Source organism: Toxoplasma gondii, chromosome VIIb, assembly GCF_000006565.2.
Source record: "Toxoplasma gondii ME49 chromosome VIIb, whole genome shotgun sequence".
Lineage (NCBI taxonomy): Eukaryota > Apicomplexa > Conoidasida > Eucoccidiorida > Sarcocystidae > Toxoplasma > Toxoplasma gondii.
Window position 1 is genome coordinate 618967 of NC_031475.1, and position 18530 is coordinate 637496.

At 49.3% G+C, this 18530-nt stretch overlaps 4 protein-coding genes across 4 annotated transcripts; 1 reads left to right on the forward strand and 3 right to left on the reverse strand.

Moving 5' to 3' along the window:
• Nucleotides 1-3028: 3028 nt before the first annotated feature.
• Nucleotides 3029-3705, reverse strand: TGME49_263335 (hypothetical protein; the record flags this gene model as incomplete). Its single annotated transcript, XM_018781324.1, has 2 exons — nucleotides 3029-3083; nucleotides 3461-3705. The coding sequence occupies 2 exons, from the start codon at nucleotides 3703-3705 to the stop codon at nucleotides 3029-3031; spliced, it is 300 nt and encodes a 99-aa protein (XP_018637159.1).
• Nucleotides 3706-3823: 118 nt separating this feature from the next.
• TGME49_263330 lies at nucleotides 3824-9640 on the reverse strand (the record flags this gene model as incomplete). The annotated part of the gene is made up of 10 exons (XM_002365392.2): nucleotides 3824-3877; nucleotides 4458-4504; nucleotides 4727-4830; nucleotides 5029-5074; nucleotides 5548-5645; nucleotides 6648-6729; nucleotides 7155-7202; nucleotides 8096-8152; nucleotides 8509-8603; nucleotides 9387-9640. The coding sequence occupies 10 exons, from the start codon at nucleotides 9638-9640 to the stop codon at nucleotides 3824-3826; spliced, it is 885 nt and encodes a 294-aa protein (XP_002365433.2).
• A 206-nt stretch (nucleotides 9641-9846) lies between these two features.
• Nucleotides 9847-10475, reverse strand: TGME49_263327 (hypothetical protein; the record flags this gene model as incomplete). The annotated part of the gene is made up of 2 exons (XM_018781323.1): nucleotides 9847-9963; nucleotides 10311-10475. 2 exons carry the CDS (start codon nucleotides 10473-10475, stop codon nucleotides 9847-9849), a joined length of 282 nt encoding a protein of 93 aa, XP_018637158.1.
• Nucleotides 10476-13214: 2739 nt separating this feature from the next.
• TGME49_263323 (tetratricopeptide repeat protein 11, putative) lies at nucleotides 13215-17988 on the forward strand (the record flags this gene model as incomplete). The annotated part of the gene is made up of 6 exons (XM_018781322.1): nucleotides 13215-13277; nucleotides 13973-14106; nucleotides 15113-15203; nucleotides 16356-16416; nucleotides 17075-17113; nucleotides 17942-17988. The coding sequence occupies 6 exons, from the start codon at nucleotides 13215-13217 to the stop codon at nucleotides 17986-17988; spliced, it is 435 nt and encodes a 144-aa protein (XP_018637157.1).
• Nucleotides 17989-18530: the final 542 nt, after the last annotated feature.

Consider the following 18530-nt stretch of genomic DNA (forward strand, 5'->3'; position numbering starts at 1 on the left):
TTGGAACATAAGATATCTACGAAACATCCTGTCACTGCAGTGTTAGTCTACATGGGGGTACGTTGCCACCACAACCAGGTGGACTCTCCATAGCCGCGTGCTAATCGGCTTCAGGCAAAGTGGGCGACTGTGCCAAGAGCTATTGCAGCCGGATTCCTGCTTGCGTGAGGTATGAGCTTCAATGATGTTCACATAGCCTCATAAGAGCAAGCTGTATTCGCCAATTTAGATTATCACATTCTTCAAACGAAAGAAAAACAAGCCTCGGTCTAGGTGTTCAACAACCAATGGAGCGACATATCTACCCAATACCACATCTTCCTCACGGACAGAATAGCAGTTGTGAGTGGCCAGGATCAAGCTATGCGTGTTGTCTTTCCTGGTAGTCATGGAGAGGTGTTTTGTTGGTGCGCATATGACTTCGAGTAACATTCTGGTGTTTCCTTCAAACGACACCGCGAGAAACATGGTAATAGGGGACACGAATCTGGAAACCCTTAGCCGCGAGGAATCGCTGTTTTCAGACAGGTCTCCGAAGCCCACCGCCACTAAGTTGAACCCGAAACAATTCGCAGATTCGGTGTGTTCTTTACGTCTCGTACTACCTGCCTGGTGCCGCGACACCACAGAAGAGAAACCACGTGGAAGCAAACGAACAGGACATTTGTCTGCGTGCGCCGCTGGCACTCTTCAAAGTGTGCGATTGTACATTGCTCGACATACGATTGAGACGACAAGCACATTCAATACGCGGCGATGCGAGCAGGAACTGATCAAGAAGACTGACAGCGGCGACTGTCCTGCGCTGATTGAGATAGCACTGTTGACTAGGAAGCGTCCATGGTTTCTGAACATGATGTTGGTCTGTTTGTCTAAGAAATAGCAGGAACCGGTGGTTGTCTCCAATGAGTTACGACTCAAGGCCAAAAGACTAATCGTGCTTCTGTTCGGTGGCTCGTGTGCTGATCTAGGAACAGACCTATGGATTGCGTGTTCTATCCCTCTGCTGCATTTGTATCCTCACTGGTCGATACCGCCACCAATGAAGATGAGAGTACTGTAACCTTTCCCTCACTGACGATTTCAAAGATATCAAAGTTGATCTCTCGAATCTATTGTGTCTTCGCGAAAAACGGCCCTGCGGCGCATGTTACCCTCACGTGATTTGTTTTTGCAGATGTGAACTTCCGCAATAAGTGACTGGAGCAGACCAAGTGCTTCAACGCGCGTTTCTGCACGCAGGCAGCAAAAAAGTACAAGCGAGTGTGGAAAAAAAACGAAGAGTTAGATTGTACCTTCTCTCTGGGGAGATTGAGTCTCAGGCGCCTAGATCAGCAAATACGTTTCACGCTCGTACCTCAACATGCTTGTCGAGCAAAGGCAACCGCCAGAGACGCACATAATGGCGTGTGTGGCATACTCACCAGTGGAGCGTTGTCTAATCAGTGAAAATCATTCTAGAGTTTTACACTTTTTCAGTTAGCATTTCGTTAGCATGCGTCATCTATACGCATGCCGCGGTCCTCTTTAAACCTCTCAGGCTCTTTCGCCGTTCCGTTTCCTCCCTTTCGTCTGGATCCGGGTTTCCTCTCTGTGTGGTCTCCCTATCGTTTGCAGTACTCACCCAGACGAAATGGAGGTCTACGGTGTCGGTCACGCTCAGGCGGTTAGAGTCTTTTCTCGTCAGCCACCTGCAACGGCATTCCATGGTGCCAGCCGCTCTCGGGGTCAAACAGCCAGCAACGTTCTCTATTCAGACTTTCTGCCACCTCGGTGAGATTCCGTCTGTTGGATTTTTCCCATCACCCGCACCCTCGCGGGGCAACTGTATTGTGCCGGTGCAGTCCGCCGGCTGATGCTTCGGCACAGCCTCGCTTTTCTCGAAGATTCAAGGGGGATCTAGCTGTCTTGCAGTATGGGGGCAACTCGGTTGTGCCTCTCGCGTCTGCGGCGTTGTTTGGTCTTCTGCAGCGGGGGTGGGGTGTCCAGCAGTCATAAATAACTACGAATTGTTATTACTAAGCGCCAGATTTCCCGGAAGAAGGGCGTCAGCTGAGAACTCCAGAATTCCGTAGAGACGAGAGGCCGATGTCATCAGTGCTTGGCGACGCAAAACGCCAGCAACGCACACCAGGCCAGCTTGACGAGAGGGACCAGATGTGTTCGACGCGTCTGTGCTTCGCCAGAGAAGGCAACGTTCTCAAGCCAACGCGGCGACCTCCCGCAACGGGCTTGCGTATCGTTTGGAAAAGAAGTGCGACCGTGCCCTCTGGCGAGCACACAAAGCCAGTACAACGAGCAGACGCGTTGTGAAGAAATCCGAAGCTGTCCTGGAAGCCGTCGTGGACCCGACCACTGGCTATTTGGAAGCATCGTTTCGAGTTGACAGGCTGTACACCATGGGGGTTCGTGTGCGTGGCCTCCCGTCGGCGGAGAGGACACAAAGCCGAAGAAATGCGGCAAGTGTTGCCGCTGTTTCCAGGCGAAAGATGCAAAAGCACTTTTCTGTGTGCGCGCCTGCACCCAGAGGCGGGGGCGGGTGGTCTCGTGGGCGGTAGCTGGCGTCGCCCGTTTCTCTCGGCTTTCGTGGAGGACACACACTCGCTCCAGCACTGTAGCCGTGTGTCGTGGCGTCGTACGTGTGGTGCTTTGTGATCCGTGAATGATTGTGTTTAGCGACTTGTTTTATCTAACAAACAATCTTGAATTTTTTCTCCTCTGGTGGCTCAATTCCGCTTTGCCATCCCGGTGTCAGGACGAACTACGGATCATCCACAAGCGGTGATACACTTAGATTGCAAACCGTAATCTACTCCTCTAATTCAGCTGCTCTTGCGGGTCCGTCCGGGCGCTCTCTTTGCTCAGTGTACAAGCACACTTACGGAGTACGGAAAATCAGAATGTGACACATCATGATGACCAGCCCCATCGAGATACTTCGAGAACTGCAGGGCTAAGCAGTTGGCAGTGCGTCCACCCTCTTGTTCTAGGGTGAAACTAGATGCTGATGCACGATCACTGTAAGTTGTTACTGAGGTATGCGTTGAGTGTGAACCAAACACTTTGTTTCCACCCACGGTTTCCTGCACGCAAGCAAAAGAAGAAGCGAGAGTGGATGGACGAAGTGTTTACCAATGCCTTGTCGTTTGGGCTTGCCCGTTTCTGCCTGTAATTGCAGTCATTTTGTCACGTCATAGGAAGTGTGACTCCATATGTGACACGCAGAACGAGGATGCTAGTTCGTCATCTTATTGTACGAAACGCAACGAGCAACAGCTTTTGCGAGGAAATGTAGGATATTTCGCTTTTATGCTCCGCGGTGGTATACCGCTGCAAGCGGACCACGTACAAAAAACACAACTGACACGTGGGTCTACCGCTCTGCCAACCAGCAAGTGTTACGCTATTAAACCGTATAATTCTGTTCTCTTGACATATTGCGTGAGCGTCGAGCTCGGACCAGAAAGTGCATTTGAAGATTCGAGCGAAGCGAGTACGAATACCAAGAGAGGGGAATCGTTCGGGGTACGAAGCGAAAGATCGAATTTTGACCGCGCTTTCCGACGTCGGCTGAGTTGCGCATGCGCGTGGTAGTGGTGTCGCTTTGAAGAAGCCCCAGCTCGATTTCCCGTTTCGCCCCGAGGCATCAGGTGGTTTAAGCAACCATAGGCGCATACAGAAAGAATCACACACGTGCGCATACATTCGCACCAAAGTAAAAAATTTTCACACGAACAGATGCGCATACATCGGTTACAACCCTTCACCGGAGTCAAAAGCGTTGAGGCCCGACAACACGGCGATGGAAACTCAACTTGCACGTTCATTCGCCGCGCTGGAAGTCTGTGAACTCGAAGGAAAAGGAATCGCTCGGTATCTGAAAGACACACGACACCAGATATGATCATGTCTGTTTAAGAGCGCCACAACGCATTCAAAGCGAGGCCTTTCTCCCGGTTGCTTCTCCGAACTCTACATTTTCTTCGAAACAAGCGTACTGCTCTTGACCACGTGGCTGTGTACGCTGAAATCGACGGGAGAAAAGGACGTTTTGTGGTCGAACCTCTTGGTCAAACAAGCCAGACACTGTACCAGACCGTGTTCAATGAACCGACTGGCAAATTCGTCGTATCAGAAAAAGCGTCGTGAACAATGTTGAACATAGACACTTCGAAACATGATCTTCCTCTGTTTTGAGTGTCTAGTTCTGGCCTTGCACACCCCAACTATGGTTCGTACACACCCTCAAATGGATGTGCACACCTACTTACAGGTACACTTACGTGTGTGAATATCTGTAAATGTTCGCACACTGATCTTGTGTGCTGTACGCACACCCCAGTCAACGAGTGGTACACCTATGTAGGCCTCAGTGACTCGCAGATTAAGAAATGTGTATGATTCGCTGACATTTCACCATGCACATGTCTTTTTTCCCCATCGCGTATGATCCTTACTGTGGGACCTTGTTGTCGATTTCCTGTCGTCTCTTGTCCCTCTGCATCTGAAGCAAGCAGCGAAAACGGAAGGCACAGTGTGTCCTTTCGTGAGAAGAAATCGCCTGGATATGAAACTTTCAACGTCCCTCGCGGAGTGCTCAAACCAGTATTTTGCGGGCCTGACACCGGTTTCTCGTAACTGGAAGGTCTTTGAGGCATGCCGCATACGGTTTATATTCTGGCAGCATTCAACTGATATTCGTGTCCTCTACAGTTCAACCACCCACCTCGACTTCTGCTCTCTGGGGGCGGGGGCAAAAGCCCCGAGAAGAGAGTAGATGGCTTGTCTGCTGCCGACGGTGTTTCCGAATCGGACTGAGAGGGTCTCGCTCTGAGGAGAAAACCAAGAAATCGAAAGTGGACAAACATACAAAGCGTGGAGAAAAAACAAACCGTTCGGCAACGACCTCTCCGGAGCGTTTTTAAGCAGCGACTATGCATGACGGTGTAAAAGCGCAGCCCCAGGGGTCTTCACAGACCTGGCGTCTGCGAGTGTTTCTTTGGAGAATATCTTTTCCAAAGCGCGTACCTTGATTTGCACCTGATGCCCGGGATGTTCACGCGAATCTTTTCACCTGAGAAGTCAGGAAAATTGCGCAAGACAACACCACGGTCTCGTCTAGTGAAACCCAAAGGAATCGACAAGCATTCCTGTGAGCGCTGCGAAGTTCTCTTGTGTCTCTCATATGGCCATCACGTTAAGTGCATTTAGTATAGTTGTGGTCATCTATGGCACGTGTTTGCATTTCTCCCGGAGGTAACTGGCGTTTCACGTGTCACCCATTCTCGATTCACGCGACCTACAACACACCACAACACACGAGAGCACGAAAAAGGCTGCTGCAGCACGGATCATCATGAATTCGCATGCTTCTGTTGCTGAAAAAAGCGAGAAGACAACGATGCATCTCTTTTTCTCGCTCCTGCGTTTGCTTCGCAACACAAAGGCGTCTCCTGTTTGCACAGGAGAAAAGCGGATACAGGCTGGTGTCGCCTCTGCGAGTTTGTTCTTGGCAAGAAACTGAATTCGTCTCTCGGTTTTCGTTACCTTCCATCAATCGGAAGTCCCGTTCGGGGGCACTCGACGAGCTCGCACTTGGAGCTTCGGCGTCTGTTGGTCCGTCCATCCTCGCGGCACGCTGTCTCCTGGAAAAGGAAACAGAAAAACGTCGAAAGTTCAAGAACCTCTAGAAATCCGAGAAGCACATTGTTTGACACACTGGACTCGCCGAGAGAAGTGTGGACACGAACATCGGCAGCTTCACGCGATACAAACACGGACTCCCCAGAGAGCGTCGTCAAAAGAAAGGCCACAAGCTCGTGAAACCGGTGTCTGTGAAAACACAAATTCAGACAGATAACATGAGGCCTCTAGGTCCGATTCTCTGCTGCTCCTGCCTTGTCTAGGAACGATACAAAACGTAAAGAGCGAACAGGTTCGTGAAGCCGCCATTGAGATGCCAATACGATTTGCTCTTAGGCATTGTTTTTCGAGCGAGGTCTCGCAAAAACACTGCTGTGGTTACTGAAACTTCCCAGTCCTAACATGCTTGGTTCAACTGCGTTCAGAACTCTACGTCTTCGTGACTCAAAGGAACTATCACCACACTCGCCACCGTTAATGCATACATGGTGACCTAAAGGACTCCGACAGCCTACGTATACATATATATATATATATATAGACAGATAAATAGCTGGAGGGAATCAAATCTGTTCCATCACAAGTACGAGTCAGAGCCACGGCTCTTTCCGACAGAAAACCAGGACGCAAGAAGGCAGTTATTTCCTGACTACACTTCGAATCATGAATTGTTGACCACTAAGCACTCGGGTATTCACAGCTTGAATCTCGCGACGCTTGCACCTGAGGCGGCCCCGCCTCTCCCGTCTTTGTTTTCTCGATTGCTTTCGATCTGTAGACCCCGTTTCTGCGTTAAAAAGATTTCTTCCACTTTCTGTGAACCTCACTAAGGTCAGACGAAGACATCTGACTGGCGACTTTCGAAAGATTGGAGAAAAGAGAGCACATGCTTTTTTACACGCACAGAGAGTTCGATCGACTTCAATCCTACCCTTGAAGTAAAAGTCAAAAGGACTGTCACTTTGTTTTAGCGCGTAGAGAGCAGTCTCTTCTTAATTTTTTACCTCTCTTCTTCGTTCAAAGCACAAGTAAAGTCGAAGGCGTCGTTACGGTCAGCGAAGCTGACTCCGACATACGCGTGTCGACCTGCCGGAGCCGACAGAAAAGCAACGACAACCACGAGCGCGTGGAACAAAGCCTCCATACGAAGTCTAGACATCTGAAGCCCTGATGCGTCTGTACTTGCTCTCCTTCTTCTTCTCTTTCGTATGCTTCTCTTTCATCTTGTCTCTTTTTCTTCTCTCTCTCCCTACTCTCTCTTCGTATTATCTCTCTCTCTCCTTATTCTGCTCTTCTTCTTCCCTCGCTTCTTCTCTGTCTATTCTCGCTGCTTCTGAATGCCTTGCATAGCTTTTTCGATTGCGGTGGCCTTTGTATTCAGAGGAATTAGAAGAATCAGTTAAGGGGAGGTCGCATTGTAAAACCGTTCCGCCCTACGCGACAAGGATTTTTTTCCCTTTCCTGCCTTCTCCTGTGAACTGAGAAGTTCCAAAAGTGCCACTTCCTCGTACCTTTTCCATTGTCGAGGCGGAAAACAAAATACCGCGAACTGTCAACCGCTGCGAAGAGAGACGATATTTGAACGAATGTCGTGAGCAACTTGCGTCGAAAAACATCAATTCGAGAGCAGGTGTGTGTTCAAGTTGATGAAATTTCTTCCTGGGCACTCCACTCGGTGGCTTTCTTGATTCAAATCGAGCAATCTGACATTAAGTGGAAACCACTGATTTTTACAGAAATTTTCACAGTTCCCCTCCACTAATTATAGACCCGGAAACGCTTCGAGGCGCATGCAGTGATGCACACCTTCCAGTAAGAAAACAACTTCCTGTGAATGTAAGTGGGCAAAAAAACAAGAAGGCAGCCCATGTTTCGACGGCTCCCTTAAGGCTGTATAGACACTCGCTTCCTCGCATTCATCTTGACCGAATCAACTCAGCTCATATCGAATAAGAGGAGGCGCGAGGGCAGCTCGAATTAAAGTTACAGATGCACAATGGAATACAGAATTCGATGATTCTGGGGCTGTGTGAATGAGTCACGATAACAAAACAGAATCAGCCCAATGATTCGCGCGCTTCTTGTTGATTGACGGACATGTAGAGTTTTTAAAATGGGCAGGAAGCACGGACTAAACAGGGGTACTCGCAGGATATTGTCGACGCACAACACAGGGTTTCCCCATGGACGAAGTCGAAGAACAGCGAAGACGATCTCCACATCCAGTGAGGACACACGTTCCTTTAAGGTTTATGGTTTGGGGTGTGTAGACGACTGCTGCGGAGACTTTTGCTCGGAAAAGGAAAACAAAGAACCCGAGCTACCAATCCTCGACAGTAGCGAATACCACGTACTGTGCGTTCAGTAAACTGTTTCAATGCATCGATGTAAATTCCTCACATTGGGTCTACCAGCTGCACAGAAGAAGCATGAAAACGCTTAGCTCACATACCTCTCTCAACTGCTTCCTCATGGTTCTCCGGCAACGGACAGACAGCAAAAAGATGTCCTGAACAGAACGCATGCAGTCATACAGACTTCAATATCCGGACGTACTCAGAGAGCCAAGATCGATACAGAAATATTCGTATGCATATATCCACACATAGGTAGATAAACAGATACAATGAAACACAGATAAGTACACAGATAGCTCGATAGATTGATAGGTAGATAACAAGATAGATACGGATGCATACATATATACAAATTCATTTGAGCACGTGGACATGGAGAGACAGCCCGACAGGTAGCTGTACTGAGGCATGGAGTGAGAGATGAGTGGAGGGTGTAAGAAGAGTCCAACTCTGCATGAGGAAGAGAAATTCGGAGAACAGGGGTGTCTCCGACGCATGCAGAACTTACCGCTTTGTTTGTCGATCAGGCGTATGGAAGACTTGCGACCCTTGCTGGCAACTTGAAGTTTTCCTGCCCACAGAACGTCTTTCCAGTTCTCTGCTCTGAGCACAGAAGAACGTTCAGTAACGGTTCCGCATCAGCGAGCATGCGCTCTGGATGCAGAGTAGCTCGCATGCATGTTCTTCCCATTGCGTGTGCTTTTCTCGAGATACAAAAACAGTGGAAAGTGCGTACCCGCACAACTTGCCGAAAACGCAATTCAGTTGTGAAGTGGTACTTCACAACGGTTAACCGTTACTCAGGCACCGGGGTGTGGAAGTTCCGTCAAACGCAAAATAACATTTGCAAGCGCATTATTCTTATTAAGAATGATGCCTTATTCAGTGTGAGGCGAAACGACTTCCGACCCACCAATATCGATACGGAAAGCAAGCGTGGGTCGTGGAACAGGGAAACATGTGAAGACTTCACGACCTAGCGAAGAAAGTGGAGTATCTGTGGGGCTATCAAGTAGACCCAGCCGCTTCCGAGAACGCCGCATCGAAGCACGGCGGCGAAGAAAAGACGCCGCGAAACGAGTGAAAGGGTACACACGTTTTCGGCTGTTCAAGAAGCACGTGCATAGCGTATCATTCACGCTGACAGAGAAAGCGATGCAAGGAACTTGAGAAGCACTAGATGTACACCGGCAACCTCACCGCGATTTCCAACCAGTTGGGACAGAACGGCAGCCAAGTACTCACTGAACAAAGAATATAGGGTCGATCTGTGTAAGTGACACGGCGTTAACGGAGACAAAGAACTTGGCAAGCAGTGCTAGTGTATAATGGAAAAGTGATTGAACGTTGAGAGGTTATTTCTCAAAACTTCTTTTTCCAACGCACCGGTGACCCTGGGGCGTCCTCGGAGGAATTTTGTAGACAGTGACCTCTCTGCAGTTGTAGACGATGAATTCGAGAGCCTCGTTATCATCTTTGTTTTCGACTGGAGGGGCAGCGTCCTCGGCTTCTACGGGTCTGGATTTTGCCTCGGGAGCATCTGTCGCCATTTGAGGCATTTCTTGAGAAGGAATAATTTCTTCGGAAGTACGCAGAACAGAACGAAATTGAGAACTCCAGCTGAATCGACAGCTACGCATCCGTACCACCGTGTAAAACGAGCGTGTTAGGATGCCTACATCGGGTGCATGCACTGGTCTATATCGGTTTGTTGACAGCTCGAAAGAGAGGGGAAGCGAATCTACGACTGCGAAAGCCTGCAGGCCCTAGTTGCTCGGATGAGAATGTTGCAGGCACACAGTAGATAGGGAGGGAAACAACAAGTCGTGCATGTACACGCGCAGAATCAGACGTCTGCGGTAAGTTGAAGAAAAATGGTGAGGCTCCTCACCGAGCACCGCGGGTGCGATGTCTTGTGACAGTTGAGTGATTTCGTCCAGGACTTGTCCAACACGAAAGCAATCTGCATGTAAATGAAGGAAGGGAGACGCGCTGTCGCGAGCAAAAAGGAAAAGACGAGGGAAAACTGGAACGCAATCGTCAAACTGTGCCCGGAATCGACGCGCAGCCGTCTTGACAACTCGCGGGTTCGCGCAGTTGCAGACAAAAGAACTGTTTTGGCACGAGTGTCGTCTTAACTCGGCAAGCAAATGAAGAGAGGAAGTTCTTCGTCTCGAGAATTGGAGCTTGGAAATCTAGAAAATCTCCACTTGAAGAAGCAGTGTCTCGCTTGTCCGTTTTTGGAACGTGTGTCATGCGTGGCTCTTCGAGCGCGGAAAAGCAGGAGACGATATCGCGGAGGTTACTTACGATGAGGGTCGCAAAAACCAGGATAAACAGCGAGATGAAATTCGTTTTTGATCTGGTTCTACGCGGTGGCCCGCAGGAAAAGTGGCAGGCCATTTGACTCATTGGAATGACCTCATCCAAATGTTGCCTGGTCGAGCTGAACCGCGTGGATGAAATTATCTGCATGCGCTGAAGACCGTTGGGAATCTTCCTTGCAAACAATCTCGATGCGAAGGATACGTTGACCACAGAAGAAAGAGACGATTTCCATTCTCCGGAGAGAGGCTAGCACTCGCTCTTGAGCAGAAATCTCTTTGTTTTTTCCGCTGCCGTGGCAGTTGCCAACTTTCACGTACGGGGACATAGAACATTTCGTATGAACGTGCACGTGGATATAAACGAGTGTCTACAAACGCAAATAGACGTGCACATTTCCTGCGCATTTGCACCTCCAGCTGAATGCGCTCCGGCAGATATCAGCTCGGAGTTAGTTCTGAGGACTTCAGTCCTGATCAACCACAGTTCAGCTTGGATTGAGGAGGAAGACCACTATAGACCGTTCCAAGATTCATTATGTCCCTTTGTGGATGTAAGTTGCGGACAAAGTTTTAGATCGTCTCGGGTCGACGATTCAGTGGAAAACAAAGAGAGGAAGCCTCTTTCTAGCGTGAAACTAACGACGGTGCAAGCTGCCTCGTGTCCGTAGGAAGAGTTCACAACGAGTTAACCACTTTGGGGAGGGCGTTTCTCCTTTCTTAGGATCGGTATGAAAGAAACGACAGAAATCTGAAGCACTTCGACACGACTGAATAGGTCAAACATTACGTGCACTAAAGTAAGGCATCCTCGAGGGTAAACTCCCCTTGCGTCGGTTATTGGATTCCCGTGTTCTACATGTGAGATTGTGTTGGCATTGAGGCGCTACAGTAGAACCGGACAGAGAATTCCTTTCAATGGAAGTAGCAGACTTTCACCAGCTGCAGATGGTAGCGTTCATCCTTCTTTCGCTTCTTGCACAACTCAGATAATGACAGTCAGAACGTTTTATTTCGTAGCGATGGCTGTCCGCCAGCAGTGGTAAAAAACACGTCAACGTTGCGACTAGTTTTCGCGGTCTACGAAGATGGTTTGTTTCATGGCATTACGTGACATCTGTCTCAATTTAGTCTCTGTCTCTCTGGAGAACTTGAATGGGCACCTGCAGCATTCTGTTTGCTATATTCTGCAACATGCGCAAGGAGTGGCGTTCCACTTAGCATGAGTAAACAACGATTGCCCTGAGGGAATAACAGACTTCCTTCCTTCATGCTGCACGTGGGCTGAAGAGACGCCCGGTGCAATTCTGAAGAAAACGGCTTCTGTTACAACAGGCTTGCATACTTCAACATGCGTCCATGTGCTGTCTTCCCACGCACGCAGAAACAGGTGAGGAGGCGCCCGAACTACAAACAGCTTAAGAAAAGGATTTGTCAGCAACGATCGAAACAGATAATTTTCAAGAAATTCCAGTGTTTCTTCCCCTCATCTGTCGCGCCTTTTCGCCGCCACCGCCTTGTGCAATTCCTTCATGGAGAGCGTCTGCTTCATTCTCCGCGTCTCACGCATATATATATATATATATATATATATATATATATATATATATAGTTTTTTCAGATCTGCAGTGGTTCGCTGTGGAACACAACTGACAACGGAATTGCGGTATTCTCGTCTTTTTTGTAGGTAGGAGAATGCATCGTCAAACGTGCCTTGTCCGTGCGTTAATTTGCTGGTAAACTGCTGTGCATATATGCTGGTCTTCAGACGATACAACTCACTGACCGCGGTTGTCAGAACTGGCTTTCATGTTGTTGTATATGTCTCAGATGGTTAGGCAGTGGTGGATAATCGAACCGCTTTTCTCACGTTTTCGTTGAATCATATCCGCTTTGTCTCTTTTGAAGACGTGCACCGGGGAAAGGACGAACCACTATGGTTTGCAAAAAACAAACGACAAACAGGGCGGCACTTGTTATTTATTTCCACCTAGTTGCAGAGGAAGCTTTTCCACTCGGCCCTCACGTCCGCTGAGAACAGTTATGCCATCCGGATTGGAAAGAAAAGTGGAAAACACCTGTTTGTCCGACTTCGTGTCCATCTACTCTCAAGCAGACGGAGAGGCAGCGTGCGGCGCTTCTTTTCTTGCATGCTGGATACTTATGTTGGGAAAAAAGACGATATTTCTGCGCCTGACGGATGAATCTGAACGCCACTCAAGCGCCGGTCTTCTGTTTCTGTGTGTTTCTCAGTCGTTCTTAAAGTGAAGTCTCCCTCGAGCCACCCTTTTCCCCTCACCGCGGTTTGTGTCTTGTGCACAGTCGTCAACGCCAGCGACAGCAGCCACGGTGTGAATTTTTAGTTTCTGCCGATCGGGCTTCCCTGTCCGTGAGTCTCTCGAATTGTCTGGAAGGTCGTTCGCTTTCATATTTCTCGTCTTTTTCCCGCTTTCCCCTGCACGGAGCTCGCCTCGCGAAACGGGGAACCTCGACCGAGACGCTGCTTCTTAACTCGCAACAGCCCTTCTGTTGTTTTCGTCTGCTTTCATCCGGCCAGAATTCCCACCACTTCCCCTGCATCGAGCGCTGTCGTAGAGAGCCGTGGAGTTTCTTTTCCGAAATTTCCTCGCACGAACTCCGCCGTCCCTCCAGCCGACGCAGTCGTTGTTAGCCGTGTCCATGGCTGCAAATTCGAGAAAAGATACCAAGAACAGCGCAGTCTTCTGAGATCCAACTGCAAGTCCCTCTCATCACATTCGACTCAGCGATCGGACTAACCTCTTGTACACACCTCAGCCACCGAAGACGCCAAGCTTCTGCGGCTCGCGTCACAGGGTGACGGTCACGTGTCCAGAAAGAAAGACGCGTTTTTTGTGAGCACTGTACGAGAATGGAAGACTCCAACTTCAGTCTCCAAGCCGAGACTCAGCAGCTCAGGGAACAATACAATGCAGTAAGAAAAAAAATTTTTAGGGATTCAACCGGACCGCATGCATGCTGTTGAGTGTGCATCCAGGAGCAGAAGGTTTCGTCGCTCTCCTCTACTGAGCACAAGGCGCTGACAAATAGTCATGTCTCCGAGATGCTAAAACTCCAGGATGATGTTACAGAGTATACGAGGGTCTGCCGAGTCGTTTATGTCGCTGCAAAGACGAGCGACAGCAGTCTCCAAGGGAAACGTGTCTGTCTCTGTGTGTAAGAGCAACGACATTTGCGGTCAGTGCCCCCACACACCATGGGAACGACTGCGTTTTCCAGATTTCTGCGTACACTCTGTCATTAACGTATATACTCGCCACACACACTCGGGTGCCTTTGAGCCGCGTTCACCGAGACGCACGTGTCTCTCTGCATCTCTTTTTTCCGTGTTGTTTGTACGAAGCCTGGGTATTTCGACCACTTGAAAGGTTGTGGCTGTTCCTTGGCGTATCTGGAAATATCAGTGAGACGGCGACTGAAGATGGACTGCCTGTGACACATTAATCAATGAGATTCATAGGCACAAGAAACCGACATTGCGATTTTAGATCACCTGGTACAGAGTGTGACTCAGAAAAAGATTACAGTGTTGAACTGTGAGCCACCAACCCACTTCCTCGACCATGATTTCCTTTCTTTCCGACCGTGGTATGTTGGGACTTTTTTCAGCAACTACGTATGGACAGTCCGTCGCCGCGACTCCAGTTTGAGTATGCATGCCTTCTGTCCTGTTCGCCAAACCGAGACGAAGTCCGGGAGTCTCTGGAACTCTTCGGTGAACTTCTCGACATTGGTTTTAACCGGTGAGCTTTTTCAGCGTCGTTTCCAGAATCGAATCCGTTCGTGACTCAACTTTCTCTTGCCAAGTCCGTTACTTGCGTGTTTCGCCCGTCGGTGGAGCCTCGCGCCGTTCGATGCGAGGGAGACCCTTTTTTTGTGCTGTTCGTCGCCTCGGCTGTGTTTATAGCGGCTTCGCCTCTGAGTGACTGGGACAAGCGACAACTTTGCGCTAAAGTTTCGGTTTCATTCACATGCAGTATCCGGCAGTAACATCCCTCCCGGCAGCGTTCTCGACCCATCTCCTGCTTTAGCCTCGTCTTGCGCTTCAAAGCTTTTTAGAATGCCACAAACGCTCGCTGGAATTCCGCATGCCTCGCTCACAGAGACCCTCCTTCTCAAGTAGAGATAGTCTGCGCTGCCTCCAGGTTATGATGGCTGCTGCATGGGGCGTTCTCTGGTCTTGTTTAGTTGTGTGCATCCGATTTTCGTGTGTCGGGGACAGTGAGGCAAAACGACCTGGTGAAACCGATGACGAGTGCGGTATGCTTCCGGATTGCCAACGATTTTTCGGAGTGCCGCGTCTTCCGTCGAGGGTGAACGACATGAGTGCTTCTCCGCAGATCCGCCGGTGTCTTTGGTATTCGCGGGTGGCACTTCATCCATTCTGTGTACACGTCTCCGTGTGGGGCGTGATTGTTGCATCCGTATTTCTGTCCGCGGTTAATGCCAGTGACTGCGGAGGTACTTGTTTGAGGGGAGGCGTCTCACGCAGCTTTCAAATCCCCTTCACTGAGGACGAGGGTGTCACCGTTCCTTTTGTTCCGAATAAGTGGAAGGACTGATGCACGTTCTGAATGGTCCCTTCGCTTTTGTTACGACTAACGTCCATTTCCTCCCGTGGAAGTCAATTGGTGTTTAAGCGGATAAATTTGCATTTGTAGTTGCGTTTCTCTGCGTCCGCCGCGCATGCATCTATCAGTTCGCTCATCGATCCAGCTGTATGCCATGCTATTGTCTGTCCACGTGCAGGCCCGATTGCCTCTTTCAGATTTCCCTAGCGCACCTTAAACTGGGAGAGTACCATCTCGCAAAACGCAGAGTTGAAACTCTTCTCCGTTTGGTAAGAGAAAAAAGGGAGGTTCAGAGCGATCTGCACACCCCGCACAGTTCTTCGTGCATCCCCAGGCTGGACAGCCATACAGTGCGGTCGCAGGAAGTTCCTGAGGTACTGCCCGTCAAACGCTGAATATGTGGGAAGACATTCGGGACTGTGTTTTCGTTTCAAGGGGGTATCGCAAAACGCGTAAGTCGGTGATTCCCCCTGAGGAATTTGAAACCCGCACCCTGTGTTAACAGAGTTTGTTGCATTAACGGGTAGGCAGATACGTCATGTATGTATACTGTCTAAGCTGGATAGCAATTACGACGTATCTGTAGAGTTTTACTGAGCCTGTCTCAGGGCGGCGCGTGAATGAGGACCCCGAAACAAGGTGCTGAATTAGTCACGCAGATTAAGATTTAGAGTTTGTAAAGTGATGCCTGAAAAAGTCGAAAGGTTCCCATTCTGTGGTAGCAGCGAGCGTGTGGGCGGTCTCCCGTGTAGATAACGTCTGGATCAAACAAGCTTCTTGTCGCACAAGGATAACGAACAATCCAAACTGAGTCTTGCATGTATTTGTATGGAATGTAGCGCCCTGTGCAAGTGCTAGTGTTCAACACATCGAAGGCCAATCTATCAATTTAGCAATGCGGTATACATCTAGTCTACGCACTAGCTCGTGAAAGGAGTCGAACTCGTAGAGTGGTCCAGGTAGGAACCAGTTGACTCGTACATCTTCACACAAGAGATACTGCCCCTTGCAGAGATGCAGCATATCAGAATGGTAGATCCAAAGCTCACAGTCTTCAAAGAGTCGACCGCAGATCAAATTTAAGTTCTTGATATCCGAGCTATTGAACCTTCGAGTAGGGGGGGAAAATTGTCATTGCCGGCTTTATTTTTAAACACGGTCCACTCTCTCCGTCAACAGTCAAGGAAAGAATTGAAAGTGAGCGGATCGCGTCGGACCGGCGATGTGTATGTTCTTGCCAAGTTCCGTACTGCTGAAGCCTGAGGTGGAAAACCAAGGACACTGTCAATGGAAACACTTTTGTCGGGCGACTGAATCATATATTTCGTTTGTTCTTACGTATGCATGCGGGAAAACGTTAAAATGGCTTCACTGTATTCAACAACCAGAGTGGAAAGATGTGTATGCTTTTGTTGATGCAGGAGCCGCGAAATCTGTCTGCCCTGTCTTTGCACAGCCTAATCATAGACCGGGCTTCCCATGGTGAGAGCGGGGGCTGTGTCCACGGCTCGTGTCCTCATCTTGTGTTTTGTAGGAAATCGTCGTGCGTTGCTTTCTAGTACCTACTGGAAGCCAGTTGAGAAGGCGGTGGCAAAGGGAGTGTCAATAACGTTTCTGTTTTGAGGGGTCAGTGGCATGCTAGTATGAGGTCATGCGGAATCCAGGCTGGCTGCTCTGGAATGATGCTGAGATGAGCGGTATACCTACTGTGACAGCGCACGCTCGTATAAACGAAAAATGGTCGCAGTCCGGCCGACAGACTCCTATAACACACCATGTCTGCGTCGCTTCGGAGAGCTTGGTTGCAAGTGGATTAACGCTTTTCCCGGGGAAAACCCGAAAAGACTTTGCAGAGTTAAACTTCTCCACTGCCCAACTGCAGGACTCACTGCGGTGGACAACAACTGACTCCGTGAGCGTCTTGTGCGGTATCTTCGTGGTATACGGTGCCAAGGACTTGTCAAATATGCGTGGAAAAACTGGAAATGTAGACAGCACATGCCTATGACAGGCAGCACGTTCAGTGAGCTGTCATCTGAGTGCACGCTGTAACTACCCGGTGGACCTGGGGTGTGATTCCGGAGGAACTATTTTTGAGGTGTTTGCCGTGCCATGGTGTGGATGTGGAACTTCCTTCCAGATGGTCTCATTGGCTCCGTGCTTCTCGGCCTCGCCGTAGGTGAGTTTCCTCTGTTTACCTCACAGAGAGACCCAGAAACATCTTCTGTCCGCAATAGGCAAGCAGAAAGAATGTCGGCAGTTTCCACGGAATCGCATTGAATTACACCGAGTAACACGTATTTCTCTCGCGGTTCCCGTTGGCGTCTATTGGGTTACCAGCTTGACGAAACTGTTCCATTCCTGCGGGAGTGAGAGCGATAAATCTGGCATAGATCTCCATATGTTTCAAGCATCGATACGCATTGAGGCAATAGTGGTAGGCACTTCGTTTGGAAGGGTATTTCAGCTTCTAAGCGGCGTCGTCGGATTTGCCCTCGCGGAAGACGTAGTGTTTTGGCCTCCCATGTCTCTTTGGAACTGGTAGTGTGTTAGTATTCATGCGGTTCCTGATTAATCTACGACTACTATCTTAGATTTGAGCTGTGCATACTCGAGTGGTAGTTCATCAACAGTTCATGGCTGGAACTGTTGTGTGCGAATGATTTAGCCGTTCTGCCGCTGATTATCGATGAAGCGTGGAAACCAGGGAAAGAGTGGATTATGAGAAAGAAAAGTGAAGGGACAGCCGTTGAAAAGACGTCGACTTGTGTTCGTATAGATGCTTTCCGTTTGTGACGTTGTTTCTGCAAGGATGTGGAAGCCTTCATTGCGCGTTCGATTGAAAAGGATCTTTATTCAGCCAGTGGTCTAGCTTGATGGCAAATTGACGCTGTCAATTCTTGCAGCGCGGGTCTTCACTTAGCCTCTTCGCTTTACAGGACAGTCTTTCTAAGCGGCCAGTTCCATTTGTTCGGGGCAAGTTTTTACACGTTGTGTTTTCGTTCAGGCGGCTGCGTTTGGTATCTCACGCGTTTGTGGACGCTATCAAAATAAATGGCGCCCCGGTTATCGGCTGTTCTGCTGTTTCAACGGATGTGCTCTTTGGTCACTGAATAACTCCAGCTACGTACGCAATCCCAGCGTATTTCTGCATCTCTTTTTTCCCACGCAACACTTTTCGGAACTCAGGCTGTCGCTTTGTTGAAGGTTAAGATCTAGAGAGGGAAAGAGTTGTGGGTGAGTTCGTCCGACAATTTGCCTTCCCCGGACGTAATGCATGGAGATTATCCTTATATCTCGTCTAGGTAAACGGCTGGGACCCAGTCTAGCTGTTTACTCTCACTGAAATACGTTTCCATTCTTCAGCTCGCGGAGAGTGACGTCCGCCATCAGCGGGCCACTTCCAAGAAATCAAGCATAGAAACAAAGTGTGTAAGCAAGCTGTGTGTGCTCGTCGTGTAGAGTCGACGTAAATGCGCGTGGAATCTGCCGGCACAAGGCCACGGTGGCTGATGCACTCGACCTCTCATGGGTTGTGACGGCAAGTGTACCTGTGACAGGAAAAAAAAGGCTGTAAACCCCCGATTGCCTCCAAT